This window comes from Loxodonta africana, chromosome 17 (assembly GCF_030014295.1).
Source record: "Loxodonta africana isolate mLoxAfr1 chromosome 17, mLoxAfr1.hap2, whole genome shotgun sequence".
Lineage (NCBI taxonomy): Eukaryota > Metazoa > Chordata > Mammalia > Proboscidea > Elephantidae > Loxodonta > Loxodonta africana.
In genome coordinates, this window is record NC_087358.1 from 1,702,010 (window position 1) to 1,720,642 (window position 18,633).

The 18,633-nt window shown below is 40.0% G+C and overlaps 1 protein-coding gene across 5 annotated transcripts in view; it reads right to left on the reverse strand.

The window, feature by feature from the left end:
- Nucleotides 1-18,633, reverse strand: part of NBEA (neurobeachin) — a 914,947-nt gene that overhangs the window by 292,220 nt on the left and 604,094 nt on the right. For all 5 annotated transcript variants that reach the window (XM_064269920.1, XM_064269919.1, XM_064269917.1 and 2 more), the window contains one exon: nt 3,994-4,137. In XM_064269920.1, coding sequence (XP_064125990.1) covers nt 3,994-4,137 — 144 coding nt within the window. The remainder of the gene's footprint in view (nt 1-3,993; nt 4,138-18,633) is intronic.

The window sequence follows — 18,633 nt, forward strand, 5'->3', positions numbered from 1 at the left end:
CACATGTTATAATAAAAATGTTATAGGGTGGCTGTAATAAAAAAGACAGATAATAACACGTGCGGAGGAGGACATGGAGAAATCACCCCTCACACTGGCGGGAATATAAAATGGTGCAGCTGCTTTGGAAAACAGTCTGACAGTTTTTCAAGAAGTTAAGTATAGAGCTACTACTTGACCCAGCAATTCTACTCCTTGGTGTACACCCAGGTGGAAGAAAACACACGTCCACACAAAAATCTTGTGCACGGATGTTCACAGCAGCTTTACTCAGAACAGCCAAAAGGCAGCAACTACCTACATGTCCATCAGCTGACAAACAGGTGAACAAAAGATGGTATGTCTTACAACGGAATGTTATTTGGCTAGAAAAGGGAGAGAAGTACTGATACGTGCTACAACACGGATGAACCTTGAAAATACTATGCTAGGTGCAGGAAGCCGGGCACCAAAGACCATGATTCCATTTATACGAAAGGTCCAGGATGGGAAAATCTAGAGAGACAGAAAGTGGATTAGTGGCTGCCTGGGGCTGGCAGGGTGGGGGCGGTGTGAGGTTTATGAGGTTTCTTTTGGAGGTGATGAAATATTCTAAAATTGATTGTGGTGATAGTTGATATGCTAAAAAAGCACTGAACAGTACCCTGTAAATGAGTCGGTCGTATGTCACAGGAATTACACCACAATAACGCCGTTAGAGTAAAAATGTTACAGGTGTGACAAGGTGGGCCAGCGAGTGCTTCATAAATGTTTTAAAAGTGACTTAAAGATGGGTAGAGCTTTGGAAAGGGGATGGGAGGGGATGCGGAAGAGAGGGGCAGGAGGACATCTCAAGTGACATTAGTGAGGGGTGTTACATGGTGGGTGGGCCGTGGTCATAACAGCTTATACATGAAAAAGAAAATAGTGTCAACTTACACTGATAATAAAATATGAAGTACAGTCATCTTCATCATCGTTAACTCAGGATTCCCTAAATTAGTAAAATTACTAATTTTTGGAAGTAGCAATAAAGGAATCAGTATGAATTCCAATTCTCTTATATAAAGTATTTCCAAAGCCCTGGTGGCACGGTGGGTAAGAACTCGGCTGCTAACCAAAAGGTTGGCCGTTTGGATCCACCAGGTGCTCCATGGAAATCCTATGGGGCAGTTCCGCTCTGTCCATGTAGGGTCACTATGAGTCAGGATTGACTTGATGGCAATGGGTTTGGGTTTTTTTTTTGTTCTTGTCAGTCCTCATATGTGACAGAGCTGCCACTCTAAAACAAATGCGATCCGCTAGTGGGACACAGTTCTTCCTACCAGCTGAGTTCAGTCATTCACTTACCAATCCACAGAAATCTGAGTTAATCTTAAGTTTTAGCTAGTTGATAATTATTTGAAGAAATAACTTCCTATGTTTCAAATTACAATATATAATTGGAATTTGAGATTAAAATTAGTTGAATTATGCTGATTAATCTCAGTACTTTAAGTAAAAATATAATTACTTGAATTGAAATTTTTAGTCATCTGCAGAATCTTAGGTGCCAATTCACTTTGGTGAGTCACTATAAACTAAAAAAAGCAATTAAATAAATTAAGTTAGGTGTTACAAATATAATAATTACTTAACTGATTGGCACACTTCTGTATTACAAGTCGTAACAGCCATTTGCTATAATACATAATCACTAACATTTAACCTGCCTCCTGAGAGGGACAGCTTGGGAGGAAAAGGAACTAAAACTGAAACAGAATTGTATGGTATTTAAAGCTATAGAATTTGTGGGATATTTTAACTTGATTAAGACTAGAAAACTCCAAAGAAAATACGGAAAACCTGAGAAAGGGTCAATATTTAAATAAAAGTATGCTAAAGTGATGCCACTTCCTAGATTTTTACAAAATCTGACAAGAACCATTTGTCTAGCACACAGACAAAATTGTTAAAAATATTCATAGACTTCTTAATGTAATCAGTCTAAAAACTGAGTTATTAACTGAAAATGCTTCTGCACCCTTTCAGAAGTCTTTAACTACAGACACATACACATTTAAATATATTCTTTAGTGTACTTTAGTTGAAACCGTATTCTATGTCTTTTTAAGGAAATCTATTACTTTATATACTTAACCTCAGATTCCTGAAGGACTTTGAACCTCCCAGAAGAGTCATGGTCAGTGCCCTGGATGTCCACCCCTTCTGGTCAGTGCAGACACTGCCCTGGCTTGGCCTTAGACCAGCACTGGACAAGGTAAAGACCAGGGTGGACAGGCGACAGAAAGGCTAGTGGTGGGGATAGAGAAATGAACAGGGGTGGGAGGGACATTCCACACAGTGACGGCGGGGAGGAAATGGCAAGCTTCGTGGTCACTTGGCCAGTGTGGCCATTCCCCAAGGCTGTTAGCAGGTTAGAGGCACAGGTAAGTCAATGAGTCTGTCTTCGGCCCACCTCCCAGTACCACAAGCAGTGGAGAAAGCCATGTCTCTCCCCTCCCATAAAGATCATAGCCCAGGAAACACTGAGGGGCAGCATTTCACTGTCACATGGGGTCACCATGAGTTGGAATTCACTGCATGCAACAACAACGTATGTGACCAATTCACACTACATATCATCTCTCCAACAGAAAGCTTAGGAGCTTTGGTGTCACAGTGGCTAAAGCTCTCGGCTGCTAGCCGAAAGGTTGGCAGTTCAAACGCACCAGCTGCTCTACAGGAGGAAGATGTGGTAGTCTCCTTCAGTAAATATTACAGCCTTGGAAACTCCACGGGAGCAGATCTACTCTGTCTTACAGGGCCGCTGTGAGTCAGCATCGACTTGACAGCAATGGGTATATAAAACTTGCTCTTAGTTACATAAAAAGACGGTGCTATATATTTATTGTTAGGAAAATATATATTTGTTTGAGGTCTTCTCTTCAATACTAGAAATGAGATAAAGTGACTTGCATTCATATGACTGAGCGTCACTGCAACGACTGGCACAAAGTCATTCATTGGAAAAGAGACTGCAAATCCTGTAACTATGTGTGTATTTATTACTTAAACTCAGTGACTCCGTGTGTATTTATTACTTAAACTCAGTAACTCCGTGTGTATTTATTACTTAAACGCAGTAACTCTGCGTGCATTTATTACTCAAATCCTATAACTATGTGTGTATTTATTACTCAAATCCTGTAACTATGTGTGTATTTATTACTTAAACTCAGTAACTGTGTGCATTTATTACTCAAATCCTGTAACTATGTGTGTATTTATTACTCAAATCCTGTAACTATGTGTGTATTTATTAAACTCCGAGACTTCGTGTGTATTTATTCCTTAAACTCAGTAACTCTGTGTGCATTTATTACTCAAATCCTGTAACTACGTGTGTATTTATTACTTAAACTCAGTAACTCTGTGTATTTATTACTCAAATCCCATAACTATGTGTGTATTTATTACTCAAATTCTATAACTCTGTGTGCATTTATTACTCAAACTCCGTGACTCTGTGTGCAATTATTACTCAAATTCCATGACTGTGTGTGCAATTATTACTCAAATTCCGTGACTCTGTGTGCATTTATTATTCAAATTCCGTAACTCTGTGTGCATTTAATACTTAAATTCTGTAACTCTGTGTGCATTTATTACTTAAATTCCATGACTCCGTGTGCATTTATTACTTAAATTCTGTAACTCTGTGTGCATTACTAAAATTCCGTGACTCTGTGTGTATTTATTATTATTATTTAAATTCCATTAACTCTGGGTACACTTAATACTTAAATTCTGTGACTCTGTGTATATTTATTACTCAAATTCCGTGACTCTGTGTGCATTTATTACTTAAATTCCGTGACTCTGTGTGCATTTATTACTCAAATTCCGTAACTCTGTGTGTATTTATTACTCAAATTCCGTGACTCTGTGTGCATTTATTATTTAAATTCCGTAACTCTGTGTGTATTTATTAATCACAACAAGCAGAGGGAAAACACGTGGAGGGAGAATTACCTGCCAGATTGTCAATCTCTTTCTCCTGCAGCAGACTGACTGCATCGTCGTCCCCTTCCAGCATCAGTTCTGTCTCTGCGTTCTGGTTCACTATCGCTTGACTCCGGAACGTTTTCTTGGACTTCACGACATCTTCTTCAGTGCCTGGAGACAACCGAAACAGAACAATTTAAGCCATTCTGTTGCTTTCAGTATTAGAAATAGTTGATTACTTTCTCAAATGTTGCATATCTTCTTATATGCGGCACTAATTGCTTTGTAATTATAGAACATTTTTACATTATTCATTTTGCTTGGTCTTCTAAATAACCCTGTGAGAAAGGCCGGGGAAGTGTAAGCACCTGCCCTCATTTCACAGACGAGAAAATGGGCTGAGACGGGCTGAATGTATTACCGAGGGGCCTACAAGCTGGCTGGTGTGGAGAAAGGACTCAGACTCCAAGTCTTGTGACCTGAAGACCCATGCACTTTCTACAAAACATCTGTACCTCACCCTGAACTCACTTTTCTAATCCATAAAATTATACAACTTTCCACAATTATATTTTTGCATCAAGTAGTTACTGGATTGATCAGATCATTTGTGAGAGAAGATAACTATGAACGCGTGTCCAGGTCTGAGAGGGGAAGCTATGGGGAGGCAGAGTTAAGAATGAGGTAGACATAGAGCCTGCTCCACAAAGCTATCTCCTTAGCAATTAATGGAATCAAACCAAACCTGTCGCTGTTGAGTCGATTCTGACTCACAGCAACCCTACAGGACAGAGTAGAGCTGCCCCGTAGGGTTTCCAGGGAGCGGCTGGTGAATTCAAACTGCTGACCTTTTGGTTAGCAGCCGAGCTGTTAACGACTGCGCCACCAGGCTCCTAATTAATGGAATAAATATTGGTTTTTGAAAATGGTATCCTTCCTATGCTACATAAAATAATACAGGAAGGCCCAAGTCAAAACACACAGTAAGTTAGGAAAAAATAAAATTGAAATATCACAAAATTTGACCCAGCATTGACTTGTCAGTCAACGTAAAGGTTAGAAACCACCACGGAATTGAGTCCTTCATGGATTTGATTGCTTAAAAATATTTCTATATTTACACTCAAACACCTGCTTGGGCAGGGTACAATGAACCTAAAATTACCTAAACCCAAGCCAAAAAATTTTTCCCTAGGTAAATATTGGAAACACAGCTACGAAGTCTCTCTGTTTCCTCTCACTTGAAGCTGAAATCCAGTTGGAAGAGAACTCTGTTACGTACAGTGTTCTAGCTGTAGCATGGGGATATGGGCATTCACTGAGAAAAGACCTTCCCATCTCGCTCAGCTTAGTGGGGATGCTCCTGGCGATGGAAGCGTGATGAATCTGTCCCGTCTGGACCACAGCACCATCGTTAGGTGACGTCAGGGTGCTGTGTGCAGGGCGGTGCCTCCAAACCATGTCCTGCCTGGCTGCAGTCCTCTGCTCTTACAGTTCCTCTCTTTTCTTCGTTTCTCCCAGGCCCATACATTAGGACTCCAACAGTCTGTAACTGCTGACTGTTGGCTGGCTATTCACCCATTTTCTTGGAACTCCATCGAGCTGCCATAAAGCTTACACTGGAAGACTGAGTGCGAGCCTCTCTCCTTGTTTCGCTGCAGCTTGGTTATTTCCTTTTGTCAGTGACCATGAGGTCATTCTGTTTGCTAAAACATGAATAGAGTGACTCAGAGAGAAGCCGCAGAGGAGGAGAAGCCAAGACCCAGAGCATCGTAGGGTGTTACTGGCTGTCATCCTCGCTCTAACTGGGTGAAAGTATACAACAGCATTTAGAGAGCCTGGTCAGTGCACAGCTTAACAGTACAAAGTAACAGAATGTCAAGTACATGTTTAATAAATACTTCAGAGACAAGTGGCATCATTACCAACTGATGCTACATGGCAGGAGGGGAGGGAATGAAATGAGTTACATGTGTCTTCTTCTTTCACCGGCCCCCATGTGATTTCTTCTCTGCAACAAAAAATTGAGGATTGATCACTGAGTGCTCTGGAGCTGTATCTTAATTTTATTTGATTTCTTGGTGATGTAATGCCGGCACAACAGCACTCTGCGAGGGGTGGCTATCCTTGTACTCTGCCTCTTGGGCAGCAGTTCAATCTGAGAAACTCAGAGCTTGCAGCATTTCAGAACGAAAAAGGCAAACCCAATGATTAATGATCAAAAGGCCCTCCTGAGGTCTTCACAGCCACGTTCCTACCGGACGTCTTCACCTGGATGTTCTAGCTCGACATTTCCCTAAGTGGACGAGGCATCTCCTGCCCCCCTCCTCCTCTGTCAACCCGCTTCCTAAGCCAAAACCTAGGGTCTCTCCTGTGTTCTGACAGCACTGTCCTAGTTCAAGACGTGATCGTCTTTGTCTAGAGGGATTCAATAGCTTCCTCCCTAACAGTGATCTCCATGCTTCTGTCAGAGTGACTAGTGTAACACAGGACTGAGGGTGCTTTCTTGCTTCACGTTCTTTGCCTACTCCTCTCAATCAGAAATACTTAACGCAAAGCTGATGCCACAGGGCAGAATCTGAAACCCTGAGCATGGCTAAGCAAGTCCTGTTACCACCTCATTACCAGTTCAGCGCCATCTTCCACCACGCTCCCCTCAGGAATGGTGGTCCACTTACAGCTTCCAAAATGCCTCCTGCTTTCCCATACCTCTGCACCTTTGCTAATGTTGCCTTCTGGATGGACCACTCTTTCCTTCTTCCTCTGCACTGTCTCAGGACCCACACAGGACTAACACAGGACCCAGCCACACTGTGGAGACATTTGTGTCTGTCTTCTCCACCGTCTACTGCATCATTTCTGCATCTCAGTGCCTGGTATGCAGCAGGAGAGCCACAGACATCTGCTGAACTCAAGTTCGAGCCCGCCCCATGCTCCCTTCTCTGCGCTTTACGGTGGGTTTGCATGTTCCTAAACATTGCCATTGTAGTAATTCTAATTATTACAGTTGTCGGTTTGCGTATTTATCTGTACACTAGTATGGAAGCTCCTTGAGAGGGGTGGAACCACAGTCTCGTCTCTGTACTGTCGGTACTTGGCACACAGAGCAAGCCCTGAAAATACTGAATAAAGGAGTAAACTGAGACAGGAAATGTTGTTGGGCGCTGTCGAGTCGAGGCCGGCTCACAGTGGCCCCATGTGACAGAGCAGGACTGTTCTGTGGGGCGTCCTAGGCTGTGATCTTTACGGGAGCAGATCACCAGGTCTTCCTTCTGTGGAGCTGCTGGGTGGGTTTGAACTGCTGACCTTTTGGTTAGCAGTTGGGCGCTTAACTGTTGAGCCACCAGGGCTCCTCCCAAAAGGTAGCCTCTTGCTATCTCTCCATCAGAAGTTTCTGGGATACCTCAGGCATCCTTTGTGACTTGCCTTCAGTTTATAGGCATATTTGGGACTCTACATGTTTGTCAGGAAAGGGAACTTGATTCTTTACACACAACAGTTGATGACACTTCTGGGTATGAACCTCCTGTGTATCACAACCCGTACAACCTGTCTGGTCAGTGGGGAGAAAGCTTTACATTACTCTTGTGTTAATAAAATAAAAACCTACCAATAAAGAGAAAACAGTAGTAGGAAGGTGAGCTCTGAAGTGTATATCAAGCTTTCAATTTTATCCCCTAGATTTAAAGCCGTGAAACAATCATTCTTTAAAAGAAAAACAGTAAACGAAGCCACGGCAGCACATTGAAGTTCTCTTCTCCTGTTTAAGTGTTATCATCAGTTTGTAGTTCCGTAAAGTTGCTGATTTTATGGTATTGCACCAAACATTTATCTAAATTAAAGTGTATGAGATCCAAACATGCTTTTCAATCACAATATCCTTTATGAATTAAAGCTTCATTTATCAAAATTACAGGCAAAAAGAGGTAAGGTCTCCAAGGGCTGTCTCATTACAAGCCTTGTAAACACTGTCCTTAGAAAGAATTGGTTTAACACCCAACAAATCAAAATCTGATTGGGAAGAGAATTTATCTGAGATTATCTATCTTCGGAAGACATGCTGGACTGCGTGCACTTCTTGGCCTCTCCAGCCGTTCATCAAGAATTAACAAGCGGAGACCACAAACCACCAGGATGTCTCAGATTTGATAAAGTGGATTTTGTGTACAACTGCATAGAAAATACATATATGTTTGTTTTCTGAGAAAACTTTAAAATGCCATAAAATTTAAAAGACTTCCGAAGTTAAAAAAAAAAAGCCATTAAATTATAGAATAATGAAGCAAAATCTAAAGTTACACTTAATGCTATTTTACACATCCTGCTACAAATATCAGATACATGAAGGCATTCTACGCACGTTAAACTTCTTAATAAATATATATACTTGAAGAAGCTCAGTGTGTGAAAATGTTATCTAATATAGACTATTGTGTTATATGAAAATAGAGTTCCCGTGTAATAAAATCTCCCTTAATAACCAAGGATTCCATGAGAAACAAAGTATATTTTAAAAGTAAAGTAACAAGAGAACTAAAATACTTTTAGTATTGTTACTATACTCTAGCATTATTGCTGTTATTGTTACTATATTATCATCATTTAGAATAGTTTTATTGTTATTTTGTACAAAGTTAAGTTATACCAATGACAAATTGTAGAAAGATCCAGCAATGACAAATTGGAGACATGAAATTGATCTTAATAAGATTCAAAGAATATGTCTATATGAAATGTCCAGTCAAAGCAAATAAATGATTTCATTTGCTCATCAAATCCTTTCCTACTGATAAAAATGAACAGTAAATGTAAAGAAATATACTACATTGTATGACATTTTACTAGTTTATTTCTGTTTAAGGAAGTATAAAAAACCCTATAAGGAAGTATAGCTAATTCCAAAACATCTATACTAGTAAAAAAAAGAAAAGGAACAAAGTAATTCACAACAATAGATAAACCATAAATTATATAAAAACCAAACTCATTGCCATTGAGTCAATTCATAGAGACCCTATAGGACAAAGTGGGACTGCCCCATAGGATTTCCAAGGCTGTAAACTTTATGGTCACAAGCCATGGTATTTTCAACTGCTTCATATGCATGCAAAAGCTGGACCATGAATAAGGAAGATCAATGAAGAACTGATGCCTTCGAATTATGGTATTGGCAAAAAATATTAAATATACCATGGACTGCTAGAAGAACTAAGAAATTTGTCTTGGTAGAAGCACAGCCAGGATGCTCCTTAGAAGCGAGGCTAGCAAGACTTTGTCTCATGGACTTTGGACATGCTATCAGGAGGGACCAGTCCCTGCAGGACAACATGCTTAGTGAAGTAGAGGGTCAATGAAAAAAAGGAGGACCCTCAACGACATGGATTGACACAGTGGCTGAAATTATGGGCTTAAACACACCAACGATTGTGAGGATGGTGCAGGACTGGGCGGGGTTTTGTTCAGTTGTACGCAGGGCGGCTGTGAGTCAGACCCGACTCGACCGCATTTAACAACAACAGCGATCTTTACAGAAGCCAACTGCCACATCTTTCTCCAGCAGAACGGCTGGTGGGTTTGAACGGCTGAGGTTCTGGCTAGCAGTCAAGCATTTAACCCGTGCACCACCAGGGCTCCTGGTAAGTCATATCCACGTGACCAGTGCACAAAGAGAAACATATAAATCCAGGCCAGGCCCGTCTGAGCGCAGTGTCGTCTTCCAGCAGACTGATGCTCTTGTCATTATTTACTTTACACTGAGTGTGGAAGTATGGTTTTAATTTATTTATTGTACAAGTGTGTGTATGTATATATGTACACTTGTGTACACACACATCCACACACATATACACTGCACGAGAACATGGTTTCAATGTTATGTTTACAGTTTTAATTACATGGTCTACAACTCATGATCTGGAGGCTGCTTATTAACCTGTTTTACTGATTTCACCTCTTTTTACCTTATATTTGCTCAGAGCTGAATGCTTTTGTCCCCAGACATGCTCCGTGTGTCAGTTCTTTAACCTGACACGTGTAACTTCTTCCATGTGGAATTCTCTTACCTGCTTTGTCCTCCAGGATTCAGTCTCGTTGTTCACTGCCTCCGCTGTATAATCTTTACATCTAGTAAGTAAGTCACAGAGTATTATCATTGTTTATTTGGAGTCTTTAATGAGACAGCCTCTCACTAGACTCCACATGGAGCCCTTGTGGACACTGGTTAAATGCTTGGCTGCTGATCGTAAGACTGGCGGTTCAAACCCACCAGCCTTGGAAACCCTGTGGGGCAGTTCTACTCTGCCCTATAGGGTAACTATGAGTCAGAATCTACTTGATGGTAATGTATTTTTTTTTTTAACTAGACTTTAATTCTTAGCGAATCAAGCATAGTATCAAACCAAGTGAGAATCAATAAATGTTTGTTGAATGAATACATGAACACACAACATAAATCAAATGAATCATTTTGTTGTTACGTGCTGTCGAGTCCTTTCTGACTCATAGCAACCCTATGTGTAACAGAAACACTGCCCGGTCCTGCACCACCCTACAGTCTTGCTATGTTGCAGCCCATTGTTGCAGCCACTATGTCAGTCCATCTCGTTGAGGGTCTTCCTCTTTTCCGCTGACCTTGTCCTCTGCCAAGCATGATGTCCTTCTCCAGGGACTGGTCCTTTCTGATAACATGTACAAAGTATGTGAGACCTAGTTTTGCCATCCTTGCTTCTAAGGAACATTCTGGTTGTACTTCTTCCAAGACAGATTTGTCCATTCTTTTGGCAGTCCATGGTATAGACAATATTCTTTGCCAACACCACAATTCAAAGATGTCAGTCTTCTTTGGTATTCCTTATTCATTGTCCACCTTTTGCATGCATATGAGGCGATTGAAAACACCATGGCGTGCGTTAGGTGAAACTTAGTCTTCAACGTGTCACTTTTTTTTTTTTAAACACTTTGAAGAGGTCCTTTGCAGCAGATTTGCCCAATGCAACGCATCTTTTGATTTCTTGACTGCTCTTCCATAACTGTTGTTTGTGGATCCAAGTAAAATGAAATCCTTGACAACTTCAATTTTTCTCCATTTATCATGATGTTGCTTATTGGTCCAGTTGTGAGGATTTTTGTTTTATGTTGAGGTGCAATCCATACTGAAGGCTGTAGTCTTTGATCTTCATCTGTAAGTGCTTCAAGTCCTCTTCATTTTCAGCAAGCAAAGTTGTGTCATCTGCATAATACAGGTTGTTAATGAGTCTTCCTCCAATCCTGATGCCCCTTTCTTCTTCATATAGTCCAGCTTCTCGGATTATTTGCTCAGCATACAGATTGAATAGGTATGGTGAAAGGATACAACCCTGACGCACACCTTTCCTGACTTTAAACCAATCAGTACCCCCTTGTTCTGTCTGAACAACTGCCTCTTGATCTATGTAACAGGTTTCTCATGAGCACAATGAATTCTTCTGGAATTCTGTGACAACAACAACAAGCTCTGTGCACAAGGCCCAGCCAACACAGGTATTCCACAGACGTTGGTTTCCTTCCCTTTCCTCCATCATGCCATTGCCTTGTTGCTGTTAGTTGCTGTCCAGCTGATTCCAGCTCATGGAAACCCTGCATACTCTTAGTTTACACTCATTACAAGGCTGCTTCCGCCTTCAGCTCCCCCATTAGAACGTATTCTCTCTGAAGATAGGAGTATGGCAGACAGCACACGTACCACTAAGTGCTTGTGAAATTGAAATCGAATGGGATACATAAGTAGTTTAAATTTAAAAACTGTTTCCCCCATAGCCGTATTATTCATTTTAAGTTACTACTAACACTATATAAGCATCAATGTATTTGACATGTTTTTGATTTTGTATATAGATTTCTTAAGAATATAAATATGTTTAGTATCTTGGATATTTGAAGGGGGGAAAAAAAGAACTGCTTTCTTAACAAAGTTGATACCACAGTTTGCTTTAGAGAATGACACAGGGAGGGCACTTAGTATAAGGCGCTCCTTCATCTTGGAAGATTGGCAGAATGGCAGGTTAGTCTCATTAGAAACTTTACCTAAACGTATTATCAGGAAATTCTAATGTTTCTAAACATCTGGAAATCAGTTCCACAAGACGATATGGTTTTTTGAAGGAGAAATTCTTTTTAATATATATAATTTCATAACATTTTTAGTCTATAAAATACATTTTGACAAAATCTATCCCTATGTAAGGAAGATAAAATGCTGCAATTCATTTGAGAACCTAAATACTTTTCTTTAAAAGTATTAATGACATAGGAACACTTTTGGAAATTTTAAAATAAAGATTATTTTTTCTCATTAAATCTGAAGTCAGAGCAACAAGTATCTTTACAGACCAGTGCTTTTGGCAATTCTATACGATGCTATTTCGTTTCCACTAAAAGGAAAAAAAGACTAATATAAATACACCTCTCAACTAATTATATTAGATAATTACATTAGATATGGCGACATGATCTTAAGCAATATTATGTATGGCTCAATCTATTACTGAGAAGCTTACAATTTTGAACAGTTTAAAAAAATTGAAAGAATTTTTTTATTATACTGAGACACCTATGATCTCTCAAAAATATCTCATGTTGATCTCCGTGTATCACTGAGATCAAAGTAGTGGATGCACACACTGTAGACACTTCACGGTAACCATCACTCACTGGCAGTAAACCTTTTTCCCTGTAAATCATTTAAGTTCAAAATTAAATTACGTGTTTGATTTTATGGGGTAGTGGTATTATTTCCTTCCTTAAGAGAAATAAACAATGATAATAAGAAAGGAAAGACCAGTTTTCTACTGAAGACAAAGAACTAAAAAAAAAAAAACCCAAAAAAACAACTTCTTTGTAGAATAGGGTTTTTAAAGAAAACAGGCCTTTAGTAGAGAAGTCCCGATGGTAAAATCTGTTGGTGGCACTCAATAAAATCACTACATTAGAAAGAATGACTAGTAATTTCAAGTACCTATTTTTCTCTTTTATACTTATTCTCTGAGTCGGGGGCTTTCTTTATCAGCACACAGTCGTTCTATGAAGGCAAGGGCTTCCATAAAAGAAACAGATTTCTCCCCAAGAAGCAAAGCATTTAAGTAAAATTCTGAGTCATTATTGAGCAAATTTAATAGACACAGATATAAAATCTGGACAGTTCAGACATCAAATTCCACTTTTCTTAGTTGTTGATATTTTACTTTGAATGAATTCGGTCTAAACATGGTTCCCCACCTTAACCCATTTTTGTCAACCATGGTTATAGTAAATAATCCCAAACAGACATTATCTACACTACCATGAAGGTAAAAACCCGAGACACTAGCTTCAAATTTATAATGAGCTTGATTGAGAAATTATAATCCTTACCTGAAAAACTGATGGTATTTATGGTCCATTTTAGCTCAGAAAATTAGAGCCCAGCATCCTTTGTGTTTCTACCAAGGAGGAACTGGTACAGACTTTTGTTTGTTTCAACTAGAGAAAAACATTGTAACTTCAGGTAGGCTGTTCTCTGAAAAGCTGGGGGACGGTATTTCAGTGGTATAGTAAGCATGTAGCAATCTGGGCATTAATTAATATTAAAGGCTCATATGAATTATTCCAAGTCTTAAATTCTTATTCAGATGAGTTATGCCTGTAAATAATTTGCTAGCATTTAAGAAACAAGAGAAGAAAACGGCCACCTAACAGCACCAGTTACTGCTCGGTGGAAAAGGACATCCAGGACACTTGCAAGTAAAAGAACAGGATCAATATTAACGTGATTTTCATTTCATGCTTCCCCAACTCCAGTGAGCTGACAATATACTCTGATTATGTGAACTGCCTCAGAGTAACAGAGAAAAGATTATTAGAGCAGGAGGTGGAAATGGAATGCACTTTTTATACTGACAGGCTTGCTAATAGAGTATACTGATTTTCAAAGACGTGCAATGCATTTTTACAATTTGGTTCTGACAGCAAAAGTGGAATTTCATTTATTCCTGATTCAAAATATTCATATGTAAGCAAGATTTCATGCAGCAGGCCAGCAAAGGGGATATCCATAAACAGCATTTTTAAACAGAAAAAAGTAATTAAAAAGGTGTAAGAAAATATTATTGAATTTAAGTGGAGCACTATATAAGTGTGAAATGTTAACTTAATAATTTTCTTAATGGAGTGAACGTAGAAAACTGCATTCTGTGCTTTTCAAAGGAAATTTGATAAAACATACTTTAAAATAGACTTGATGATAATGTGGACTCTCACTGCATTTTAGACTGACCACTGCTTTGTTAAGATTTTGATTAGCCATGAGTTAGGGTGATTTTTAAATATTTAAAACAGGATTTCATTGTGTTAAATATCACAAAGCACATTTGACTTGTGGAAAAAAATGGTAAAACATGTAGACAACTTGGGGCAGTCTGGAAACCTCTAAAGATCATAAACGGCAGAGACGATGCCTTATTCATCTTTGTGGCAGAGAGCGTAGCACAGCGTTCGGTCCTGTGTTAAAATATGCTTAGGAGAAATGGGAATGAAATAAATCCAGATGCGAACAATAGCTATCTTTCTGTTGGGGCTATGTCCCTCTCTTGTGGCATTTTCTAGGGTTTTTACAATGAGCATATGTGTTTTGTTTTTTAAATAAAATTTCTTGTGTTGTTGGTGAAGTTCACACAACAAATGAGGTTCCCATTTAACAATTACTGGACAAATTGTTCAGTGACATTGGTTACATTTTTTACAACGTGTCAGCATTCTCACTTTTTCGATTCTGGATGTTTTGTTTCCAGTACTCCAGTTTCCCTGTCCTCCTACCCTTTCATCTTTGCTTTAGAGTAATTGTCGACCATTTGGTCTCATATAGATGATGTTTTAAAGGACCATGGTGCTCACTGGTAATATTCTTTATTTTATGAGGAGATCTGTTATTTAGCTAAAAGGTGACCTCAGGGGGTAGTTTTTGTTTAAGGTTTATGGAGTATCTCAGGGCGATAGTCTCTGGGATTGCTCTCATCTCAACTGGCCTGTCTAAGAATTTGAGCCTGTTGCACACTTTTCTCCCCCTATCAAGATTCATCTATTGTGGCCCTGATGAGAACGGTCAGTAGTGGGGGTCGGGCACCATCTAGCTCTTCTGGTCCCAGAGTAGATTAGGCCATGGTTCACATAGACTATTTGTCCATTCTATAAACCATTAGAAACTATTAGTTTCTTCTTTGGGTCTTTGGTTTCCTTCTTTCTCTTTTGCTCCAGACGAGAAGAGACCGACAGTTATAATGGGCATTTATTTTACTTTTTAAGAGAGGAAAGAAGGGAGGAAGAGAAGAAAGGAGGGAGGGAAAGAGGGAGGAAAGAGAAAAGGAAGGAAATCTTGCATATGTCAAGAGGGCTAGATAGCAGACGAGCAGCAGGATAGAAGGAAGAAAGTTTTGACAACTCTTGGGATGAAAGAAATGATGAACGGACAACTTGGCAGAGGGCTGAGGTGGTGGCAGTAGGTAGCATTAACCTGGGGAATTACGCTCGATTTTATTTTTAAAGCCTCTCACAGGGTTCAGTATGGAACGAGAACCCTAAAATTTCAAGTCCATGGGAGAGGGGGGGTGGATGTTTGGATAGGTAAGTAACTGGCTCCGAGACAAGAAAGGAAGAGGTAATTATTTAAAAAAAAAAAAAAAAAAATCCCTTTAATTATAAAAAAATGGAATATCTAAGGTATGGTGCTGACATAGGTTCTACAAAACACTTTTTAAAACATTTTAAAATACATTTTTATAAATGACATGGAAAACACACCTTGTGAATGCCACTCAGTTCACCTGCATTAAATGTATTTTTATGGATGACAGACTATAAGAGTAAGTGAGGAGCAAGCAGGTGAGCTACAAAGCTGGTAGTTTTGCTCTTGGAGTTAACAAACTTTCAACCACGTGGACAGCGGCACCCTGCGGCACTAAGAGACTGGGATTGGGGTCGAGTTCTAGCTCTGTCTACTTTTGATTTAGCATGCCACTTTCTTTCATGGCGATCATTTCCCTGAAGTACAATTCCTGATGGCTGCTGTCTGTCGACAGCCTCTTCACTCTTCAGGATCAAACTACCTGGTCACTACGCTCCCCCCCCACCCACACACAATCTGTGCCACCTTCTGCTTGCTGAACACATTACCATGGCTGTGCTGTCCCTTTCTCCCAGTGAGGCCCCTCACTTACTGTTTGGGGGAGACTCCCATTCTTCCTTTCAAATCCAGCTGACATGACTTCTCCCATTAGGCGGCTCCCGTCCCTGGGCTCCCACAGCATTTGTAATCTGCCGTGGTTTAAACACCTGTCATGCTCTATCGTAAGTATTTATTAATGCAGTTGTGTGTCCGCCTTACCAAAGATAGACTACAAAAAGGAGCCAGACTCCATGGTGATCTGAAGCAGTTTCAGGCCAGCAGGCATGGTTGGGCTAGTGCTTCATCTTTACTGCCTTAAGGCTCTAGGTAGAACCCAAGTACACACATAAACAACCGCACTTCAGGATGTGAAAACACCGTATTTATACACACAGTTCAGTGCTGCTACCCCAAGTGATGACAAGGCGTGGTTAAAATACCGTGTAGGCCTTAAAGTTAATCGGCTACCGATTATGTAAAACAGAGCCACTATGCACACAGTATTAACGAGACAGAATAGAATAGACAGAAGGCAAGGCTCTTGCCCTCAGTAGCTTTGTTTTATCTGAGGATGTAAAACATCTACAATGAAAAATACTTTCTGAAACCTTTACAAAGTGATCTGTCATCAAATGTAAAATATTGAGGTCACTCAGAGGCACAAGTTAGGTACTTTCGCACCTCCAGGCCTCTGCAGTTTCTGCTGTTATCTCTGTTCTTTGCTGTCATTTGATAAATTCCTAATTTCTCTGAGGGCACTTTCGAAAAGTCCCGACCTCTGAGGTCTGCTCCAACCTGCCAGGCTGAACGAGCCACTCTCCCCTGCATGCTCTGTGACCTACGACCTACTCCCGTGATAGTGGCTCCTTCCTTTCCACCAGACACAGTGTCTCAGCCTCGGTCCTACTGATGTTTGGGGCCAGATCTTTTCTTGTTGTGGGGGTTTGTCCTGTGCATTGTAGGATATTTGCAGCATTCTTGATCTCTACACACTATATGTCAGTCACTCCAGCTCCCTGCCCTGTCCTGAGAATCAAAGCATTTCTGACATTGACAAATGTGTCCTGGGGGGCAACCCTACCCTCCCGCCCCCATTGAGAACCACCGCACCAGGCTGTGTGCTGTTAGACAGCAAAAGCTGTCTCCTTCTCTGAATCCAGCATCCAGGGTGAGCACAGCACAGAGTGGATGTTCAGTAAATGCTTCGAAATTAATAAAGTTACTTGATTCCTCTGAGCCTAACACATCACCCATCTGGTTATGCTGGAGATTCAGACTGGAGGCTCCAGATTCAGATATGTAATATCTGCAAAATGTATTTTATAAGCATATTTTGTTATTAGTATTTACATAATATGCTTTAATTATTTTAAAAGACTGTAAAACTCAGAAGGTAAAGACAAGACCATGATGTTAACATCTGACGCTGACACCAAAAAGAGTTGGAAGATGTCTCCCTGAGTTTCCTTCTCTCCTCTCTTTAAAAAAATTTATATCATTAACTTTTTAATAAACTATTTTAACCTTAACTAGATCACCTATTTTATCCCAAATATACGGATCCAATTCGTAATACGCTAACAAAAAATGGAGTTATCGATAAACAACAAACAAGGTGATCTACATAATGAAAATTAGTAATTACCAAAACAAAACAAAACAAAACAAAATTTCCAAAGAGATGATTCTGACTCGTAGCGACCTTGTAGCACAGAGAACTGTCCCATAGGGTTTCCAAGGAGCGTGGTGGATTCCAACTGCTGACCTTGTGGTTAGCAGCCAACCTCTTAGCCTCTTTGCCACCAGGGCTCCAAATGAGTCATTAGGTTAAAAAAAAAATCAATCCTCCTTCTCAAATGTTATAATAATGGTGAACTGTTTAAAAAAGTGAAGTCAGATGATCGGGTAGCTCCTTTATCAACAACTGTGTCGCCGCATCATTGAGCCCGACTTACAGTGCTCTGCCTCCTTCTTGATGACTGCAAGCAGCCTGTTACACTAGCCATGGATATACCATCAAGACTAATTTAATTTCAGATTCATTACAGAGTTGCTTTTTACCCATCAAAGTCAGGTCTTGATGGCTTCCCAAGCTTAGATAAATCAGGTGTTAAGCAGATGCCATCTCTGAGGACCCTAAGAACATTCTCATTTGCAGTTCTCAGCATATCTTATTATTTATTGCCAAAGAAATGACTGATTAACTTTGTCATCCTTGCTCCATGTTTTTTTTTCCTCTTGCTGAGGCAGCTTGCCCTCTTCTGCGATGCCTGACCAGACCTATTTAAGTTGATGTCTTTGATCAGAGGCTTTGATGAAACGTTGTTTCACTGTAATTCTATGGGCAGCAAACAGAGGCCTAAGTGGTAACTGACAGTCAACACAGACAACCCAACCTACTGAGGTTCTGCACGGTTCCAGGACACCTGTAATCTTCACGTACCAGAAGTCGACTAGTCTAGGTTTTATTTTAATAGGTACACAATATACAAAAC